We start from the raw sequence: 20,018 nt of genomic DNA on the forward strand, positions 1-20,018 counted from the left end.
CCCTCTGGTTGTGTCTTAGTGAGTAACTTGCATGTCTTTGTTAAAAAGGAAAAGGGTTGATCAGCCTTCTGATCATCTTCTGATGACATCCAGGTGGGGGAAAAAAATCCTTAGTTTAGGTAAATGTAAGGAAAAAGCAGCAGTTATGGAAAGACACAAATATAGCATTTTGACTTCCACCTACCTCTAAATAAAACGTATATAGGCTACTTAAACTTCAGTAAAGGCTCTCACAGCTTCTTCCACCACTGAAGTTTGGGATTAAGCACTATGGGACATACAAAATATACAAAGAATGCAAAAATATTAGCATGGTCCTTTCAAAGATTGAAATGCATCTGGTAGGGATTCAGCTGTGGACTGCTGGGACTGTTTGAGCATACAGAAAAACTGAGAGTGATCTTTTCCCAAAATAAAACAATTGTTAGCTGACTGAGGATCAGCTAATGTTTTGATGTATAGAAGAGGAATATAGACACACTCATAGCTAGAACAGCTGTTTCTGTGCAGTCACTCATGAGTATCATGAGTGACTGCACTCTGTCCTTCCTCTGCTCTGTAGGCTGTTTTTTTAGAGAGCCGTTTGAACAACGCCCACTGTAGAGAATCGAAACCTATCTGTGGAATAACGGCACAAGTTGTAAAAGTCTCCCATTTTGCGTCAGCTTTCGAGGCACGCTTCCTGCAGCTCAGCAAACCTGCGCAACTCTATTTCGGACAATGGCTTTTAATCAGCAGACACCTTTTTATAACCCAGTAAGTGATTCATACTTTATTTTCCTGAGAAACGCTGTGATGATGAGTGAAGACTGGTCCTGCTCGAGGGTACCTCAGATCCGTCATGGTAGCGGTCTACTGATCGGCAGTTCAATGCAGGACTAGAAAGACCTACAGGAGTCTTTGCGCATCATCAACATCGGTTCTTAATTCAACTTAATATTGCGTCTGTACTCGTTACAACACTGTATTGATCATATTTCCATAATGCGAGTTGGCGAGCATTGTTTGTAGTGTTGGAGTACATAAAGAGTGACGGAGCGCTGCTTCGTGTGTCCGCATTCAGCTGTAGGACCATTAGCCACCGTGTAGTCAGAGAAGGAAACATGCTCAGCGTTCTGTTGCGTCGACGTGGAATCAGACAGAAGCTAGACGCTCAAATTAGGTGAGGCCAGAAGAGAATAGTCATACTCCTTGACCTCCGACCATCGGGTGTTAACTCAAACCGGAGAAAGTTGTTTAAGTTTGCAACAGAATATGAAGAGAGAACTGCATTTTAAAGTTACACGCAGCACTAGAATGATTACATAAAATAGTGGTCACGAACTATTTGATGTAAAATCAAATGCAGATCACACTTTATTGGTCTCGAGACCTACTGTACTACTGGAGCAGCCAGCGGTGTGTTTATTAAATACACGATCGCAGTGTTACGCACAAATAAACCCGCACGTTATCAATCATTCAATGAACATCATTTATTTATCAGGAACTACATCAATACATAAAACAAAAATAGTTTGTCTCACTGATGAGAGGAAATTAAAAGCATGTGAACTCTTAAATGCATTTATTCACTCTCATTTTAGAGTATTTAACGTGTGTATATATTTTCAATAACATTCATAAACGAATTTGTGATTTATCAAACGTTCATATCTTGTAAATGTCTGGTTTACAGATACAGGATAATGTAAGGTGATGCAGAAATGGTAGTAAAAATGGTCAGGAGCATTCATTGATGCACAAATTCCCTCTTCTCACAATGTACAGATCTATTGTGAATTGGATCCCCATAAAAAAAACTGGAGAAACAAACTCATCTGGAAAGTGCAAATAAAAACAATTATCGCATTACCGCCTTAACTTTGGCAAAATTAATTGACACAGGAGCCCAAAGAGACAAACAGGAGAATCATGAAACTAATAAGGATTCAATAATTCCTGTATAAAGTATAAAGGTGATCAAAAAACATAATAATAAACCTAAATGCACAGATGTGCAAAATGTTAAGTCACTTTGAGGAACTTTTAACTATTGTCGGAAAAATAGAATGGCAGCCTAAATAAACGCTTTAGGACGCGGTAATGGCCGTGAGACGGAGCTGAGACGGTGCAGCCATCTGCATAGAATGAGACGGATCTAATGTGAGAGAAGTGTGTATGAAAAACACATCTGATACACATGCAGTCCAGACAGAGGGTTAGACAACTGTGAGTTGTATTCATTCAGTCAAACATTACATCCGTGGTCGTCGCAGACACTCCTGGTGGAGACACAGCACCTCTCTAGTTTTAAATGAAACAAGAACATAGGTCATTGAATTTAGGCTCAGCTACATTAGGAAGCAACCCAATCTACCATTTAAAGTACAGTGATGGACTATAGCATGGATTTAGTTTGTCCAATAGTCCATTTCATTTATATAGCCCAATATCACAAATCACAAATGCGCCTTAAGGGTGTTTCTACCAGCAATAAGAAGTAGACTAGCAGTTAGAGTGAGACGCAGCTGTTGACCTGTTTAGTCCTGTCTCTGTAGAGAATCCCCTTCACTGGATCGATCCATGGGGGTCTGCAGGAGGGGAAGTCCATCGGCATCAGTGGACGAGTCCTGCCTGGAGCCGATAGGTCAGACCGCTCTTTTCATCCCTTGATCTCTCTGCTGTTAACATTTTATAAAAGTGCTTATATTGATAGTAACTGCATTTCATTCTATCTTAGTTTTAGATGTTTATTTGTCATTAGGACACATTATGCTGATGCTTCCATTCATCTGTGCCTCGCCTCAATTGAGGCTTTTTTTGTTTAGCATGGTCTTCATCAGCTCATGGTGTTTGCTCAGTTGCACATCTTTTTTGCACATACATGTGCTTTCATTGTGTAGACCATGGGATCTACTCTTTAACACATTGCTCCATAGTGCCATTAGTGGTCAAAACCTCCACAGGGTACATTTAGATTGTTTACTCCTGTTAATTATTTGGGCAGCTCGCAACATAAATTTTTTTAAATTAAAGCCATATTTTGGCCATTCATACACAATTATACAAATATAAGAAATGGCAGTTTGTTGTAGACCATTAAATGATGACTTTGATTTTTCGCCAGGTTCCATGTGAATCTACAGTGTGGTTCCAGGACCAATGCGGACATTGCTCTCCACATTAACCCCCGGTATGACAGCCACCCTGGTTATGTGGTCATCAACACCCTACAGAATGGCAGCTGGGGCAGTGAAGAGAGGAAGCTCAACTCAGAGTTGCCTGCTGGCTCTACCTTCAGCCTCAGCATCACTGTCTCCCGTGATTCCTACCAGGTCTGACTATCTGAAAATGAGCTACTTTGTTTGGTACACAAAGAAGTTTAATCCAGGCAGATCCTCTTTCACAACATTTACAAATCCTGTGTCTCTTTGGTGATTGCAAAACAAGTCATTTTGAAGAACACAAATTATAGTTTGTACAGAGATTATCATGCAAAGAATAATTAAAACACAGTCACCTCTTAAGTTTGACCTCACTCAAGTTTGTCTGAACTGTCGCTCAACCTGAGAGTTTTACAGTGAGCCATGATTTCAGCCAATCACAGAATTGGAGTGGTTATTTGGGATTGCTCATAGGATTAGGAAAGTGAGGAGGAAGTCAGAAGATGGTAGATTAATGGAGTACAAAATTAGATTTTAACACAGTTAAAACACAGTTGTTAGGTTTTTAAAAGAATGATATTATTTACATTTTCACAAATTAAATTCCATATTTTTTCTCCAGCTGAACATCAATGGCTGCCACTTCACGGAGTACAGACACCGTATCCCATTCCACCAGGTGGACACCATCGCAGTAGGTGGGAAAGTAGAAATTTCCTCCATTGCCTTCCAGAACTCTATGGTGAGGATGCTACCAGAATTAAGTATGGCATTGGTAAATGCTCTAGTTGCAAAAAATACCAAAACAATACATGATTCAACATAGTAAGTGAACAAGTGAACAGTTGTATACAAGGATGATTAAAGTGTTTTTCTTCTGTGTTAAGTTTCCTGGACAGCCGGCATTTCCCGCTCAGCCTGCGTTTGCTTCACACGTTGCCTTTCCCACCAATGCTGCCTTCCCTTCTTTTCCGGCGGGTCCACCGCACCCTGGATTCCCCTCATACCCTGGATTCCCCTCACAGCCTGGATACCCATCCCAGCCTGGATTCCCGTCCCAACCTGGATTCCCGTCCCAACCTGGATTCCCATCCCAGCCCGGATTCCCGTCTCAGCCTGGATTTCCTCCTGCAATGCCTGTGAGTATCAGGCAGAGTGGAGTTACAGTTCTACAGGGATTTTACAGAGCTGCTCTGGGGCAGCACATACCTCACTGGTTAAGTTAAAGGGTCAGTTTGCACAAATTGCTAGAAAAACATATGTTCCACTTAATTCTAAGTCGGCCACCATAGAGAAGGGGGAGACGTAATTATGCTTAAATATGGGGATAACAGCACACATTCAGGCGGTCTTCAGTCTCTCCTGAAGGCATTCGTCGCATTGCACTCAGTAGTTTACATGAAAAGTGACATAAATGGCGCTCCATTCTGGCTGTTCCGCGACTCCAGTGACCATTTTCATGGCAGAAATGACACATTTCATCAGACTTACGGACACCATGGTCAGCTCTCTGTTCTAAATGAAAACTTCCACCCGAACAGCCAGAGAAATACCTGACAGGAACAGAATACAAAAGAGAGCTATAGAGATGTAAACCCTGGCACCTCCTGTCTCATCTCCACACAGCAGACCAAGCATAGTGTGAAGTGGGTGTAAATCTGGGAATGCCGGTTTCAGAAAGTTGCAATAATTGTCAGACAGTCCCCCAATCCAACGTTGGAAAGGTGTGAGGGGAGGAACTTTCTGAAGCTATTTGACTGTTCGACCAGCAGCGTATTGGTAGTTTAACACACATCCCCTCATAAGAAGGATGACTTACAACAAACTAGGCAGCGAGTTAATTCAAGAATAAACTTATATTATGCAGTATATTACCACATTCTGAAGATGGAGTTAGCAGATTGTGGTTCAGTCCAGGTTGCATTCACGCAGAAGCAAACTCAGAAGCAGTGGGCGTAACACTTCCTGTTCTGTAACAGATCGTGGATAATGAAAAGCAACTGCTGCTGCACTGCTCTCTAGCTCTCTACAGATTTAAACTTTGAAGTGTGGTGCTTCCTGGCAGCACCCTGTTCAAACCTGCTGCAGTTGTATCATCTTTGATCTATAAATTAACTATACTCTTCATTAATTTAACTAGTGTAAAACAATAATGGATATTTGTACAATTCATTTTCCCATTCCATCTTTGTACAGGCTGTTCCATATAGGAGCCCCATCAGTGGTGGACTTAAACCTGGCAGGACCATCACTATCCAGGGGAATGTTCTCCCCAATGCCACAAGGTCTGACTCCTGACTCCCTTATTCATGGTTACTAGATTTCACAAATGAAACAACATCACACTACACCTTATGACTGAGTACGTACGAGTGGTCAAGAAAAAGAAGAATAAAGTCAAACCCAGTTTCTGGCTAAAGATTCTGAATCTGTGCTAAGACTACATCTGTGCCTAGACCTTGTATCTGCACCTAAACTCAACATCCGTGCCTAGACCATACGTCTGTGCCTAGATTTAGCCTAGACTCTATATCTGTGTCTAGACTCTACATCTGTGCCTAGACTGTACCTAGACTCTATATCTGTGTCTAGACTCTACATCTGTGCCTAGACTGTGCATAGACTCCCCTGTCCTACTCAGTGACAGTGACAGGCAGACACCGCTGTGGAGGACAGTTCTACTTTCTGGAATAGCTCAGTCCGTAGTTTGTGTGATTGAGAGAACCACACAAACTGAGGTGGCATTAACTGTTGAACTTCCTCTTTGGCTGCAACTGCAGTATGTTGACTTGTGAAGCAAACTACATGTACTACCAAGGCTTTAAAGGAATGTAATGTTCAGTTATTCTTTGGAAGGGTTTGTTCTCCAACCAGTTTCTCAACTTTTACTAAGGCAGTCTGGTGATGCGCCATAATTCAAGTTGCTGCCCAGGGAAGGAAATGTAAAACCTACATTCCTGTCTTGGCCAAAATGTGATGAGTTTGATATTACACGTTGGACATATTGCAATTTATTAAACATTTCTGGTCAGAGTTGGCCAATATAACAATATACTAGTAGAGGATACAAATTCCTTCAATATATTGTTATGGTCTGGCTCAAAACCATAGCAAAATATCATGAAAACTCAGGCAAGGAGTTAACCAAACAAAATACTTTTAATCAACAAAGCCAGGGGCCTGTTGTTCGAAAGTAGAATAAAGACATCCAGGATAAGTGGGAAAGCCAGGTTGGACAAAGTCTCATAAATTCATCCTGGCTTAATTGGTTGTTCGAACACCGAGCCAGGCTGAGGAGGGGCGGCTTTGTCAAGCCAGGTCTAACTAATTCGAGTAAGTGCGCGGCCACGGCTTTCTTCAGTAGACCAAAGAGATTGATCACAGATTCACTGATGAGACGACAGGTGTGGACACTTTCCTCCAATGAACAGCGGATCTGAATGCTGACGTAAGGTGACACACCTCTCATAAAATGAAGCACCGCTGCTGTCTTGAAGTTTTGAGACGGACTGATTAAATGAGTAGTGTAATTAATTGCAAGCACCTTTGCAAGTGCAGCCATTTCTAATTACTGTAATGACTGCAATAAAATCAGATTTGAGCTGGCAAACAATATGAAGGGTGTTTATTTACAATGACGAACACACGAATAGGCCCCAATTATGAAAAAGAACTATCATAATAGGCTAACTTTATTTATTTTTTTAATTTGATCATGTTTTGTTTTATTTCTTTTTTTTAAATAATAATTTAGCCTACATGTTTGTTTAAAAACGAGGCCAATGCGTAGCCTTCATCAGATCATGGAATGACTGTATAAAACACATTCATTTCTGATCAGCGCAGCCGCTGACTCCAAAGATAAGACAACAGAATCAACTAAGCTTGGCATTTAGCCTGGTCTGGAGCAGGCTAGCTGCAGAGAATAAATCCCCATGGTAACTTGACCAGGATAAAGTTATCCAGCTTTCGAACAACCGACTGCAGGCTAAATTCAGCCAGGATAACCAACATATCCTGGCTTAATCCCTTTTCTAGGTTTCAAACAACAGGCCCCAGGACATTTCAAATATGCAACAAAAATGAGCATTCTCATAGTGAATGCTGGAAGGAAAAAAATATGCCACCAGTTCAACTCCAGCAACACTGCTGCCAGACACCCCGTGCAGCACACCAGGTGTGTCAAGGGGGAAGAAGCCAACCCACCCTCAGGACGGGGCGGGTCTTATAGACGAAGGCAGTGGCCAGCTGCCTCCAATCTTCTTGATGTCACTCTCCAACAATCCAGGGACACTTAAAGACAGACACAATTCCCAGCAGAGGCCCTGGGGCCGTCACAACATATACCAGAGCCTCAAGATACACCGCAGCTCAACAAGGTTTTCTGTTAAAAATGCAGTGCAGTCTTCAAAACTGACTCTGAATCTCATCATTTGGCACATTTTCTTACACTTTCAAATGCTCCTGCACAACCAATGAAGACATCATACAACTGTTTTCACCATCCAAGTACCTGTAACTATAAACTGATTTTTATCTGTAAACTTGGTGCAGTTCCCCTTTGAAGACTAAGAAAGCATTCATGCAGGAGGCCCAGTGTCATGTATTACTAACTCTTTCCTCTGTTTTCTCTCAGACTCGCTGTGAATCTGAGCCATCGCTCTGGCATTGCTCTGCATTACAATCCACGTTTCAACGAGAACACTGTGGTTCGAAACACCAAACAGGGGGAGCAGTGGGGCGCCGAGGAGCGTGGCGGAGTGATGCCCTTCCACCGGGGAAAGCCTTTCACGGTACCACTGCAAATACTTCACTGATTGCACACACTGACCAGGTGGTAGAACACACATTTAGTACAGTGGATTCCGAGGGCAGTTTGTATACATCATTGCATCTCCGTTACTTTCTCTCAGAAGGTCATTGTGCAGGGATACAGAGCTTTCCTTCAGACCATGTAAAATACATAAAGACAGTCAATCTCTGAATTCTAAAATGTTATTTGCAGAGTTCACAATTCTGAGCACAAGTAGGACATCTGACTATGTTCATTTAGAAATCTGACCTTACTGTCATTAGTTCCTCTGGATGAATGTCATTGTGAGGCACAAAGAGAGGGAATCACAGATGTGACATTTGAGTTTGGGCTGGTCAGAGCATACAGTACAGGCATCATTTGATTGATTTATACAACAGTTCCTACTCAAAACTTAAAAAATATTGCCAAAAATATCTTTTGAAGTGGATTCAGAACAAGTCTTCGACTCTCAAGTGCAACTGGAATAAGGAAGCTTCGGCATAAGGTTGTCACACAGGGGACATGCAAATGTTATATGTCTAGGGTTTTTATTGTGAAGGGTAAGGATGGTAAGGGTGGATTTCACAAAAGCACAATCAATAAATTTGAATTTGTCTGTAAGCATGTCTGTAACATAATGTTTTAATCATTGTTATTTATCTCAAGCTCAGAGCAAACAGGTGATCCCAGTAAAAGAAAAGGGTCAAAGAGATTGTGGTGTCCTCTCCCTGTTGTCTCATGAATGTATAGTACACTATGTAGACCAGTAGTGAACCGGGTCTTTGCAACTTGATCAGCTATTTCTAATCATCATCTAAACAACTGCAATAATATTCATCAAACCTCTAACAACAACAATATGAATGGCAACATATACAATAAAACCTCAAACACAATATAACAGTAACATTGTCACATGAATAATAATAACATAGTAATGCTCACAATGTTAAAATAATAACAGTGACAATAAGTAGCTGTGGTATTTTAGAGAAATGCATAAATAAGAGCATGGAATAAGGAATAATGGTTGTGACTAAACAGATAAAGCACAAGTTGATGCCGTTATTTGCGGTGCTAAAGTTGAAGCTAAATCAAACTTCTGTGGAAGTACTGACGACAACAACAGCAGTTCCAAAAAACATATTGACGTGGGAATCATTCACACTATGTAAAGGCCTTTATGTGTTTACAGGACAGATCTTTCTTTGTTCACCTGACTGCATTATGTAACAGATTTTCCTAATTCTACCATCTTGCAAGAAGACATAATGTATAGTCCTGCCTATCAATACTCCAAGTTTCAGAAGGATAGATCACTTTCTTTTGTGGTCCACTTCCTCCCAGACTTGAGCCAGACATGTCTAAAAGACACTATGTGTGGGACCTTGGTGACTTCGACAGTAGTGGTAGTATAAAAAGACACGGTGACAAGTTTGTTACTTTAGTGTTGTCAGTGAGGCTCTTCAAAGTATGTGACTGCAAAATGCCCTTGTTTTCTTCCAGCTGACTATCTGTTGTGAGAGGCACTCCTTCAGGATTGTGGCCAATGGGATGCAGGCGCACAACTATAATCATCGTTTCACTCCCCTCCAACAAATCAGCACCCTGGATATCGATGGAGACATCAGCCTGACCTCTGTGACGATGTAGACATCCAGGACCTATGGCTGGTCTTGATAATCTTATACACAACATGCTTTCCCTGACAAAAAACATTGCATTTATTAATGAATCCATGCTAATTCTTTATACCATATATTTTTCTCCTGTTTATCCATACATCATATAGTCATAATTTTCTATATTATTACATGCTATACTTCTGAAACTTCACCAACAATTATCAGGTTGAGTTAAAAAATAAAGCTCATTGTGGTTGAATTCAGTAGTCTGGGGTTTGTCCATATGCATTCTGTGTAATGTAGTCAGATAGTCTCTGAGGTGATGGAGACAAGGCGAGGTGAGAAATAAAAATAGATTCGGTAGATTAGTCAGCAGCTTGATTTTTGAAAACTAAAAGTCTCTAAAAAAGGAAGTGCTGGAAATACAATTGCCTCTTAATTGTGTAATCATTCATGTTTTTTTAAACATTGAAATTAAAGTAGTGTGACGTGTTATGGTGTGATTAATTCTGGTCTCACTGAACTTGATAAGATAAAAGGGAAGAAAATGAACAATTCAACTAGTGTAGATAACATGTTAAACAACCTAATAAACAATCTATAAATCCCTCATGATGCACTATAACTACACAAGAAATTAATATATTTTCATTTATTTCTATTTTTGATCTGTGGTCTGCAAATTGATCACTGCCTGTGAGAATGTGTGCAATGTAATCTTATTTTGTCAGATTATCTATTAACTGTATTGGAGACTGTTGGGACAGTTTACAGTGATGTATAAACAAGACTGAGGCACAGCAGGGCTAGTTTACTGTGGTTAAGGCAGCATGCTAACATTTGCTCACTGGAACTAAAGAGTTATGGGAATGGTTTTAGTTTTGCAGGTATTTTTTCATAAACCAAAGCATTGGACAAATTTAAGTTTTAACCCGATGATGGCACAACAGGAAAGGTTAGGGATCACAAAGTATTTACAATTAAACATAAAATGTGTGTACCAAATGCTATGTTGCTCTAAGCCACAAATGCTGGCGGTAAAGTGCTAGAGGGGATGTGAGGGGGTCACCAAAGTCATTGGGATACAACATCTGAGAACCACAACTGTATCCAAAATGTTGTGCCAACCAATCTGGGAGATGTTGAGATGTCTGAAAGGATAGGCTTCATATTGGAAAAATATAGCTCCAGTAAAATTCAGGGGATTCAATTTATTTTCTTCAATTCAATTTATTTTGTATAGCCCAAAATCACAAATTTCCCTAAGAAGGCTTTACAATCTGTACACATGTGACATCCTCAGCACCCTCACATCGGAACAGGAAAAACGCCCCAAAAAACCCTTTAATGGGGAGAAAAGAGGAAGAGATCTTAGTGAGAGCAACAGAGGAGGATCTAAAACAGCATGTTTGATCTATCATAAAGACAAATGTTGCTTAGAATAACCTGCATGACAAAGATCCCACAACTGGTGTCCTCTTTCTGGTAGGTGTGGGCTATCTGGCCAGGCTGCCAATTGATATTCACCCAGTCCTCCTTTCCAAGTCTACTGTGGCGCATCTTGAAATACTGTCTCCAGGATGAAAGGAAAATAATTTTGGTTTACATTTGCACTTACTCTATGGCTTTACTAAAGGTTTGTATAACCTTATTTCCCATAATCTAATAAATAATTACCCAAATCTCTGGCCAGCCTTTCTGGAGTCTTCAACTTCATTTGACCCTTGCAGAGGATCAACCACAAAAACGCGGTTTGAAAGGGCAAAAATAAAAATATTGTTAAAGCATGTCATCTTTTCTTACCAACAACAACAGCAACAATGATATTATAATAAGCTCAAAATCCTGAAAATAATCACAATCACAGTTGACAAATTGATAGCAACATTGAAAGTATATTTGCTGTACATATTTTTACATTTTTACTTAAAAGTATTAAATTAATTTTAATCAGATTTGTTGAAATTGAGTTCCACAATATGGGGTCATACTCAACCTAAGAAGACTGGAATCTTTAGAGTAGCAGTAGGGACAACCAATGGGATCGTGTTGGATGACACAAGTGCTTTGTTTGGACAATAATTGTATTTTAATTTTTTTCATTAAGATAGGAATGACAACCATGAAGACATTTAAAACTTAAAGAAGAATCTTAAAATCAATCCACATGTTACAGCACAAATACAGCTGCATGAGATATCAATATCAGGATCTTAAATCTCATATCAAATATGAATGTAGATTTAGTTGTATTTACTTGATTGTAGTTTTTTTTTAAAGCATTTGTAAGACTGACAACCTTGAAATGCACAAACCATGAGCCATACATAAATGCTGTAAAGGCACATAGCGCCACATGAGCCACTGTATACTCACTACAAACTTCCAGTGCACATTTCTTATGTTGACGAATCCAATGGCTCCATCATAGCCATCAAATGCGACCGGGCAAAATGTGTAAAAATGGAAAAATAACTGTAATATGCTGCAAAGCAAAGATATAATGTACACAGTATGCATTATGTATTTCCCTCCAAAGGGACAAACAAAAAAGTGGAAGCTGCTTTTCCAAAAGTATTGTTTGACAACATTAGGTTAAGATTATAATAACACTAGAAGGTGTTTATGCACACCATTCGATTTATTCAGTCTCTTATCTGAAGCTTGCTGACACCTACAGACTACAATACTGAATTGATAAAGGTAATATTAAAGGGTTATAGTTGTACACACCTTTTTTAACCCTTGTCTGGCCATCTGCTCTGTAGTGCCACACAAATTCATGAGGTATAGTCGGCCAGTAAAATAAAAATTCACCATAATTAATCAAAAGAATATTTTTTATCAAAATAACAGTTGTAGTACAACAATAAGAAGCTCATTGATCTTGGTCACACTACACTATATAAGAAGAAAGTTATTGAACATATTTTCCAATAAAAATTCACCATAATTAATAAAAAGCATTATTTTCCTAAAATTGGAGTTGTAGTACAACTAAGAGCAGCCTATATATGTATGAATTGATTTTGGTTACATTACATTGCATGACAGTGGAACTATTGAATATAGTTGTAGTATGTATTTTCCGCATTGCACTTTGTAGACGATCCCTGCGCACTCGTCTCACAGCCGGCCGCACATTGAGACCAATGCTCTTCGTCCAGCTCGGAGGAGCTCGGAGAACGGCCCGTTTAGATTAAATTAAGGTTGTAGCTTGTTGTCTACCTCACTACGGTTACAGCGATGTATCGTTTGTATCTTAACAACGTTTCGCTGACGATGTATTGAACCGGGAAGTCCGAATCTTTGAATATCTTTCCAACTTTACCTAACCAGATGCATGCTGGCGCTTCAGTCAGGCAGCAGCTACAATGCTTGTCCAGCAGGGGTTGCTGGTTGACCACCTTTAGCTGTTGTACCGAACCTTCAGAGCAGCACTGGGAGCAGCCAGCTATGATAACGTTAGCTAAAAGCCAGTCTGCGGCTTCTGTCCCTTCTGTTCCAGCCGAGCTGCACCCAGTATTTGCTGTACTGGAGAACAGTGAGTATTTCTTCTGGACATAAACATCTGTGATTCAAGTGAGGGGACGCTTTTTGTTTGAAGACAGCAATGTTGACTCAGGCGGCCAGTCGGACTGACTGGAGAATTGTCACAGGATCCCAATGTGTTGTTCCAGGATTTGCTTCACCAAAAATGAGGGCAAAGAAATAACGTTAACGTTAAGGCTGTGGCTGGAGCCAGTTAGGCTATTTAGCTAGCAAGACGGCTCACTGGAAAGTTCAACAACAACTTAATGTATTACTATTGGATTGTGTTTTTGGAGCTTTTTTTGTTTGAGGTGGAATAAAAACGCAGATATGTGTAATTAGGTAACGTTACCTCCACGAACGAAACGGTAGCGCAGCTAGCTAATGTAGCCGAAAAGCTACACCTATTTTAGCGCTGTCATGCTTTTTGTCCCCTTACTTCACATTGAATACGGAGTGGGGCTAGTGGACGTTGCTCTTTGTTTCTTAGTGTGTGTGCGCCAGCTGTTGGCATCGTTTGAACCTCAGCGGTCAAGTAGATAAAGAGAAGAGAGCTTAAAACAGGAGGCACTGTGGAGACCCTTAGCTTTTCTAATGTGGTTATTATAGACAGAACGTGACGCCAATGTTCATACCAAAGCTGTCCATTCACGGTGGCCCTGCCATCACTTAAAGACCAGAGAGTCACTCAAAAAGAGCTTTAAGGAAACCTTTTGGTGTTCAGAGCGGTTAGTTGATAACCCGCTGGGCACCACCATGCTCTTCATTTTGAGGCACGGAGTCGTATCGTTCTACCAGAGCACTGTGCTTTTAGTACGTTATGATCTCTGTGTTGAGTTTGCAGTGCTACTGTTAAACTGTGACCCCTTCTAGCTGGGAGTACAGAGTGGCCCTACTAATAGAGAGCCATGCCCAATAGCCTGAGCCATAATTACAGTAGGAGGCTGTTTGTTTGGGACCCAGAGGAGTCTCTGTGTGTCACTCAGCAGCTAATGAGAACCAGGCTGTCTGCTTGTGTCTGCTTGTGGCAGGAAGAGTTCCTAAGTTTGGAGGGTTATGAGAGACCCGGTTAAAGATGAGCCCAGGAATGTGTTTTGGTCCAACCAAGCTCCTCCATTGGACCTCTGTCATGTAAGAATGCTGGAGGTCTTCAGTGATGGAGGTCTATCTGTTACTGGGCCATCTACACAGTTCTAAATGTGTACAAAATATACAAAAGATAGATAGATAGATAGATAGATAGATAGATAGATAGATAGATAGATAGATACTAACTTTATTGATCCCGCGAGGGGAAATTATTTCGTTACAAGCAGCAATAGGTTCCAGAGCAGCAATAGGTTACAGGTATAAAAATCTTAATATTATATATAAAGAAAAAAGAAAAAGAAAAATACAAGAAAAATACACAAGCCAAATGCTAGTGGGAAGTAGGATATGTAATATGCTTGAAGTTATTGCCCATTTTAACTATTTAAATTAGATCTGGGCAATACAGTGCTATAATACTGCTACGATGTTAAGCAATTGCAACTAGTTTAATTTCTGGTTAAGGTTCCAGGTTGATTTATTGTCATTGTACAACACAGGGTTGCACAACGGAATGCAGTTGTAGTCCCTTTATAAAGTAAAACAAACCAAAGTATGTCTATGGTGGCGGAATAAAGCTGCTCTGAGGTCTGCTGGTACAGCAGATGGTACTTGTGTATCTCTTACCAGACGGCAGCAAAGTGAACAGGCTGTGGCTTTGTGGGTTTCAATATTTGGGCTCCGCACAGGCACCTCACTGATGTCTCTGGTTTTCAGTTATCAGTTGTATAATTTAATATAAAAAGAGAAGAAAGAGACTGTTTGTTTTGACTGAAACAACATCCAAAATCCAAACGTATTGTTTAGAATTATTTCAAAAAGAAAAAAAAAACCTGTGCAAAACCTCTCTTTTGAGATGCTGTAATAGAAAGTTTTATTTTTTTGTTGCTTCATATAGGGTTGGGTTATATAATGACTCGTACTATGGGACAATATAAACTTGTCTACTGTTAGAGAATATGATGTTCATTTGATGCTCTTTATTCTTTGATGTCTGATACGTCTATCTGCAAGATCTTTAGCTCACTATATTAATCAAAAATAATCTTATCCATGAACAGGTTCTCATGGTTATTACACATGTTGATTGCAATTAGTTGTAAAATGATTTAGAATGTATCCATTTTGTACATCCCTAGCTTGATAAATGATATATATCATTAATTATATGATTAATATATATATATATATATATATATATATATATATATATATATATTAAGATATCATTACAGTCAGTCAAGAGAAAAAAAATCCTTTTCAGCTGAGTGTATATTAAGTATTTTAACATTGTTAATAATACAAGAAATTGTAAAATCAATAATATGAAGGTGTATGATTTTATTTGTCAGAAAATGAAAATCAGAGACATTCTCTTCCACTTCACTTTTAGTATTTTGAAGTTTGACACAATGTGCCCTCCCTGTCTCTTTCCCCAGGGGATTCATCCCTGGTGGTCACAACAAAAGCTCCTGTGAACTGGACCTCCGTCTCTGTAGGGAATATAGAGCCGTGGTGGACAGAAACTCAGCGTTGGTCACCATGTTTAACCTGATGAAAAAGGATAAGGAGAGAGATGGGAGTAGGAAGGAGAAGAAAGATAAAAAGGAGAGGATGTCTCCAGCGGAGCTGCGCAGCCTGGAAGAGATGAGCATGCGCCGTGGCTTCTTCAACCTGAAGAGGGAGGCCAAGCGTGAGTCCAAGAATAAACTGGAGATCTCCAACCCCATTCCCATCAAAGTGGCCAGCAGCAACGAGCTCACCCTCACTGATATTGAATCGGATGGCTTGAGCAACCGAAGCAGCATGGTTCTGGATGACCAGCTTAGCGCTGCCAGCTCCACCGATGACCTGAAGGGTGAGGGTGGAGGAGGACAGGATGGACATCGCAGCTCAGTACGTGATCGCGTGGCTCAATTTGGTTCAATTGCCAAGACGAACTCCTCACAGGTGGGTCAAATGATGAAACGCTTCTCCTTTTCTCAGAGGAGTAAAGAGGAGAGCCCATCAGAGAGCTCCACTCCGTCAGGCCAGAACTCTGCCGCCCCGTCCCCGCAAGTGGAGAGCAAAGTCTTCAGCATGCTCCGCAAGCACAGCCTGAAGCAGCAGCCTGAAGTAGCACCAGCCACCAAAAAAGTCTGTATCCCTGAAGTAGTGGACAAGACCTTCCCCGCACAGCTGCAGCTACCGGCTGTGGTCGCACCGAGTGTCCCAGAAATACGCGAGCTGGAGCTCCAACGCCGCAACACCGGGGACTTTGGATTCTCTTTGCGTCGCACCACTATGCTGGACCGCAGTCCTGATGGAGGAGTGTACCGGCGGGTGGTCCACTTTGCCGAGCCCGGTGCCGGCACCAAGGACCTGGCGCTGGGGCTGGTGCCGGGGGACAGGCTGGTGGAGATTAACGGGCGGAATGTGGAGAACAAGAGCCGTGACGAGATCGTGGAGATGATCCGTCAGTCGGGAGACACGGTGAGGCTGAAGGTGCAGCCCATCCTGGAGCTGAGCGAGCTGAGCCGCTGCTGGCTGAGGAACACCGAGGGGCTGCGCAGGGAGGCCAGACATGTAAGCAGCTTGTCCACTTTCTATGTTCCAACAGATAAAGGCCTCTGCTGCTCTCTCTTTGGCATGAGTGGCGCTCTATTTCGATGTCTTACAATCTGAAATCTTTCAATGTTTTCTCCTGGTTTTTCAAGTGTCTAGTTTCACAAACTTTTTTTCCACAGGCTGATTAGCTGCAGCAGAAACACATCAATGTGCCTGATTCTCAGGGAAGCAGTGTTTGGCCTCTGGCTTATTGACGAGCTGTTTGTAAGACGTCATATCTCGGTGTCTGATCATGATGTGGGAGGATGACGGTAAAGTCAAGGTGTCCTGCTAACTAGCTGTGCCTTGTATTCTGAAAGAATACCCTGGTCGTATGAGTTTCCACTCTTGCCTTGGCTTTATAAAAGCAGCTGTTCAAATTGTGCTTTTCCCGCTGACATGATGCATTTTGTGACATTACTGTAATTTCTTGAATTATTTATTTTCAAAAATAACATTTTACCCTTGGAAGTCCATTTACTACAGCGTACACATATTCTCTGTACATCACGTGTCCTGTGTTGTCCTTTGAGAAATCTCAGAAACCAAAATCTATATTTTGGTTTCATGCACCATCCACTAGTTTATCTATATCTTGATGGAATACCGTTAGCTCCACCTGTACGTGATGGAAACCTTATTTTGATACAGTCAATCAAAGCAGTGTTGTGTCACAGGCAGAGCAGACGGTCACACTGAACCAGACGGCTGCTGCTACACCACACAAGAGACACAGACTCTGAACAACTAGCACATTATCCTTCCTGCTGAAGTCTCCCTCTTATCTCACTGACTTACAAACATGAACACAAGTCTTGTCCTGCACTGTAGCTTGTTGAAGGAGACAAACACTGCACTGCTACTATCAGTTTGCAGGCTAGATAGCTAATTGTCTCTTGTGTGTGGTTAGATGCTGGAGTGGTGCTTACTCCTCAGTACCACTACCATCAACACGCTGTCTGCCTTTGATATGAACACTACAGCAAGTTTCTTTATTTCGCCTTTCGTTCTCTTCGGCGGAACACTGGCACTCTGGCAGCCTGCCAGCTGCTGTCAATCAAACAGAGATCATTTTTACCAAAACAATGACTAGATTTTAAGGTATAGACAAATTGATTGGCTCCTCATGTTGATGTCTGAGCAGACTGTTGCTGTCAAACCACAACAGAAACAATAATGAAACAAAAAGGTTTTCAACAGAGCCTCAACTCCTCCAAACACTTAATATGTTCATTTTTTTTCTTTGCCCTGTGTCAGAAATGCTTCTCAACAGGCAGAAAGTAGAGCTCTGTGATATCCCAGATTCTCAGAGGTGTTTGTGTTCTGATTTTCCATGTACTTCTTCTTACAGTAATTGTTTTCTGTTTCTCAGGCATCATATCTAAGCATCTGATCAGGATGTGTGAGAGTCCAGGTTTCCCTTCTAACTTTAGCAATACCTTTTTTTATTTTGTATTGGAGTCAAATTTTTAAGCTCATTTCAGCACAGGGTTCCCACCTGTCATGTCACCTGTCTTTGCAAAGGTTGATAATAAATGGGAATAAAGGATCAAAGCAATGAATGGGAGCCCACAACCCCATTTAATACTGGCGAACAGTACTTTTTATTTTACTAGTATTGTCTCTTCAAACACACTGTTGAGCTAAAGTGGACCATACATTGTTGCAGTAGCTCACAGTGGGTGTGACTAGCCGGGTTAAAGACTCCACTTAATATTACTGGTAAAGGGACTAATATATATATATATATATATATATATATATATATATATATATATATATATATATATATATATATGCCACTGACCATCAGTTTACCGCACCATGGTCAGTGGCAGCTAATAATCTGAGCAAACTCTACTCTGACTTTGAATATTACATGTAGGTAAAAAAAAGTGTAGGTTAGTAATCGTGTTATTGGGGTTCAGCAGCAATGCTTTTTTATAATTCAGGAGAAAAAAGAGATGAATTAGTGTATGGGGTGATCCCTGTCCGTCATTCGAGCTACAGATCACAGTGTAAAAGGGAACCTCCACGTCACCTGACAATGGAATTAAGGAACAACAGTGTTCCTGTAAAGCCGGTATCTCTTTAAAGGGTAACTGCACACTGAAACATGTTTTATAAGCTGTAGAGTAAAAGCTGTGACAATACTTTGATTTACCACATCTATGCAGGTGTTAATATTGACAGTGCTTACCAAATATATCAAAATCAGCATTTCATGATGGCTCTACTGTTTTTTATATCAGCCCAAACTGTTTGGGACTAGTCTATGTCATGAAATAAAGGAATGTTAATGTCCTCTGATCAGACCAGCATAATTATTATTTTCAAGTGTAAGTGAGTGAAAATAATGAGGGAATAAAATGCAAAAAATAGTAAATCAGTATGCGATGGTCATCCTCTGTAACCATAGACTGTACATGAGAAGGGGATGTAGTCATGGTGACGTCACCCATTGGTTTGTGGACTGATGTTTGGAAGCCTCTAGTTCGGTGATTTGGCCGTCACCATCTTGGATTACGGCCGTGGCCATCTTGGCTTTCTGCAACCAGTGAACGAAAGTGACCATATATGGCTCTGGTAGTGACAGCGACCTCTCAATGACAGTAGCCCCGCCCTAAAGCATACCCTGCTTTATGGTCTATTTGACTCTAAATGGACCATAATTTACTAAATGAACATCATGCTGTATTGAAGAAGACTTGAAACTAGAGATTGAGACCAAACTCATGTTTACAGTGTTTACTGATGGAATAAATCAACAGAGAAGTAGAGTAATTTTCTCATAGACTTCTATTCAATCAGAGGAGCCGATGGATAGTAGAGAGAATGCAGCTTTAAGACACTTCCACATTGGCTTCATTCGGCAGAACCAGAGGTTGCTGCCTGGCTGCAACCTGGGTTGTTGCTACAGCTATTTTATTTAAGCTGTTATCATATATTGTCATCTAATGTGCACAGAAAACTAGTTAATAAATCATAAAGAGAAGTGCTGAAATGATGAGTTGATTCATGAAAATGAAAGTGAGGATTCCTTTCCTTTTGGCTTTCCTCTGCTTTAAGTCATTGTAGACTATCTTTGGGTTTTGGACTGCTGGTTGGACTAAACAAGTAATTTGTCACAGTGGTCTCTGGAAAACTGGAAACGTTTCAACCATGTTCTGATTGATCAATGGATTAATGAACCTATATTTTGACGGTATTTTACCGGTCTTAAAGTCATGAACTTTGTCGCATTAA

The 20,018-nt window shown here is 40.7% G+C and overlaps 2 protein-coding genes across 4 annotated transcripts in view; both read left to right on the forward strand.

The window, feature by feature from the left end:
• The first annotated feature begins 626 nt into the window (after positions 1–626).
• On the forward strand, positions 627–9,825 carry LOC137873975 (galectin-9-like). Its single transcript, XM_068712517.1, has 8 exons — positions 627–756; positions 2,541–2,629; positions 3,110–3,317; positions 3,769–3,888; positions 4,034–4,285; positions 5,343–5,431; positions 7,783–7,939; positions 9,448–9,825. The coding sequence occupies exons 1-8, from the start codon at positions 721–723 to the stop codon at positions 9,592–9,594; spliced, it is 1,098 nt and encodes a 365-aa protein (XP_068568618.1). The 5' UTR covers positions 627–720; the 3' UTR covers positions 9,595–9,825.
• A 3,120-nt stretch (positions 9,826–12,945) lies between these two features.
• Positions 12,946–20,018, forward strand: part of myo18ab (myosin XVIIIA b) — a 133,720-nt gene continuing 126,647 nt past the window's right edge. For 2 of the 3 annotated variants that reach the window (XM_068712585.1, XM_068712601.1), the window contains exons 1-2: positions 12,947–13,110; positions 15,626–16,751. In XM_068712585.1, coding sequence (XP_068568686.1) covers positions 15,729–16,751 — 1,023 coding nt within the window. In that variant the 5' untranslated portion in view covers positions 12,947–13,110; positions 15,626–15,728. Of the gene's footprint in view, positions 13,111–15,625; positions 16,752–20,018 lie in introns of all 3 variants that reach the window. The other variant, XM_068712575.1, reaches the window with a different exon arrangement.

Source organism: Cebidichthys violaceus, unplaced genomic scaffold (genome assembly GCF_023349555.1).
Source record: "Cebidichthys violaceus isolate CVI_PGR_0920_01 unplaced genomic scaffold, fCebVio1.0.p SCAF_1, whole genome shotgun sequence".
Taxonomy (NCBI): domain Eukaryota; kingdom Metazoa; phylum Chordata; class Actinopteri; order Perciformes; family Stichaeidae; genus Cebidichthys; species Cebidichthys violaceus.